Here is a 2500-nt window from a genome sequence, read left to right as displayed (position 1 = left end):
CCCGCCCCAAAACAAAACACCCTTCATTGTCTTTGCCAACAAACAGCATTTTTTCTCAAGAGGTATGCATCGTACAAGGTTAATCCGTTTTAATCCGTGCACGCACCGGGTTTGAGAGTCACGAGGTGTCGTCTTCTTTCAGTTAATTTATTTTGATTTATTTATGGAAATTTGACAAGATAAAAGGGCAAAAAATAGTTGAGCTATAAGAATAGATAGCCAAAAGGTCATTGACACCAATGCAGACCACTTTAAAATACAGTGGAGACAACCCAGGAACTTTGCTATCACTATCAAATAATTAAGAAAAGTTGTAGAGGAGCTCTTTGAATTACTTTCCTAAATTCACGTAATTTAAAGTTAGTGTATCTATTCGCGTAAGTAAAATTCGACATTTTTCTTTCCTCGCTGAAAACCCCCCGGCGGGGGGGGGGGGGGGGGAAGGGGTAGGGATGCTCGTCGGAAATTTTTGAATTAAATCCCTATGGCCCTATAGGAGACCAGGATTTTTTGACCCCTAAAAGAGACAATAATTAAAACATATGAAATGTATATTTTTCTATTTCTTCGCGTGAAATCCTAAACGAGACCTTCACGGCTACATATTGGCTACATATGATGGCGTTTTCCCCAGAACACCCTAAGTGAGACCAAAATCCGAAATTTACACCCCTAGGTGAGAGGACGAGCATTCCCACCCCTTTCTGCGAGTCCAAACCCCGGGGCTGAAAAGACACTAGCAGTGTCCATACTCTAAGCTGTGCGTATACTGATCGAGTTATGAAAACTTTGGGTGGTTTGGAGAACATTGTAAAGCCAAGAATTCCTCTCGGGTGCGCCTCTAGCAACTCAAACCCAGTGCTCTCCAACCGATATCTTATTTTAAAGAATGAACCCAGAATTGACCTTGAAAAAAGATCGGTACGGAAATTGTTTTTGAAGTTTGGAGTCTATTCTGCTTGCACTGACTTTTCCATTAGAATAGAATTTATTTATTTATTGCTTTTCAATAGCTGACAACCATCACTTATGACTTGCGTTGCTCAATGATTTTTGGTCAGCCAGTTAAGACCCGAGTGGCCAATTTCAATTTCTCTTTCTAGACTTCTGTTCGTTGATCTCTTACATATAACATTGTTTTTGACACATGGTTTCGGAAATATACGACGATTACTCCAACAACAATGGAAAGTGATAGTGCCACCACTGAGGTTTCATCTGCAGTCATATTGGTGAGCGACCCTGTGCAACAAAATAAATAGAAACACCGGAGTTGCCTTCTATTTCATCCACATACTCAAAAGATTGGACCATCTTGTGTCGCATACTAAACGGGACTACAGGAACGTTTTCGATAATTTTAATGGTTCTTCTGTAGGCTTTCATTTACAGTCGTAAAAGAGAGAACTACAATCAAGAAAATTTAGGTAATCTCGCCTCGAGTAAAATTTCCTGTGAGAGGAATGTCTAATTTAACAAATCAATAAGGCGATCTAACGGTACTGTTTTACAATACAATACAATACATACTTAATTGACCTCTCCCCATAGGGGCTTTTGAGGGCCAATGAATCAACGAAACAACAGAACACAACAACTACAACTGTTAAGAATCCCAACTGGCCGGAGGCAAACCAGTTGGCTATTTACAAGTGCAGCTGGGAAGTTGAACCAGGGACTACCAGGAACAAATTCAGCGAGTGGTCAGAGCGGGTCTTGAACACGGGATCTCCGGATCTCACAGCAAGCGCCCTAACCACTGGGCCACACTGCCTCCACCTTTGATCGTGCATGGTCAACAGGTGTTCAAGAAATGGGGCATTTTATAGCCCAAGGTACTGTAACACACCCTATAAAACTGATGTATAGCGAATAACTTACTAATATAGATCTTGTCAAGATGACAAGAGATTCCGTTTTTAACAGTCTTAACCTATAGTATTTTATGTCATAAGAGGTGTTTTTTTCACCGTCCTTTTGATGCGTTTTGTGTTATTAGGCTGGATGCAATTTCACGTTTCCAGCGGGGCAACCGTTTAAATTTCCTCTAATGATGATTTTCGGCTTTCTCGCTTCTGTTTCCTCGACCATTCGTCATAAGCTGATACAAAGGCGTTTGAAAGAGCCAAACACGCCTTCTTTGCCGTTTCCTCGCTCTTGAAAGCAAATGCATGACATTGAAGATCTTCATCGCATTCAACTATGAAGGAAAATATCATTTTATTTCGAACGTCCGTGGAGCAGAAAGCCACGTTGTCCAGCTCGTAGCAAATCGCTTTGTTGCTTGGAATCTCTGTCACAGTTATTCCACGAGAGATGTTCGTGGATATTAAGAGCGAGACCTTTTTTTGTCTGCTCTTTCTGTTCGCAAACTGATAAATCTCATCCACACACCTTGCGCTAATTTCATATCCCTTTTCTGGTTGAAAGATGTCGTTGACACTAATCATCCCGAGATACTGTGCTGTAAAGTTTGGCTCCTCGTCGTTTAGCTGGTAAT

General features: G+C 41.1%; 2 protein-coding genes across 2 annotated transcripts in view; one reads left to right on the top strand and one right to left on the bottom strand.

Moving 5' to 3' along the window:
* The window catches only part of LOC138030807 (elongation factor G, mitochondrial-like), a 33537-nt gene that overhangs the window by 8913 nt on the left and 22124 nt on the right, over positions 1-2500 (top strand). The window lies entirely within an intron of this gene.
* The window catches only part of LOC138030210 (low density lipoprotein receptor adapter protein 1-like), a 1372-nt gene continuing 216 nt past the window's right edge, over positions 1345-2500 (bottom strand). Inside the window, exon 1 of the mRNA XM_068878088.1 lies at positions 1345-2500. This exon is cut by the window's right edge and continues 216 nt beyond it. Within this exon, the coding sequence (XP_068734189.1) occupies positions 2037-2500 (464 nt within the window). The 3' untranslated portion in view covers positions 1345-2036.

The sequence above is a fragment of the Montipora capricornis genome, chromosome 13 (assembly GCF_036669925.1).
Source record: "Montipora capricornis isolate CH-2021 chromosome 13, ASM3666992v2, whole genome shotgun sequence".
Classification (NCBI taxonomy): Eukaryota; Metazoa; Cnidaria; class Anthozoa; order Scleractinia; family Acroporidae; genus Montipora; species Montipora capricornis.
This window is presented reverse-complemented; position numbering and strand designations above follow the sequence as displayed.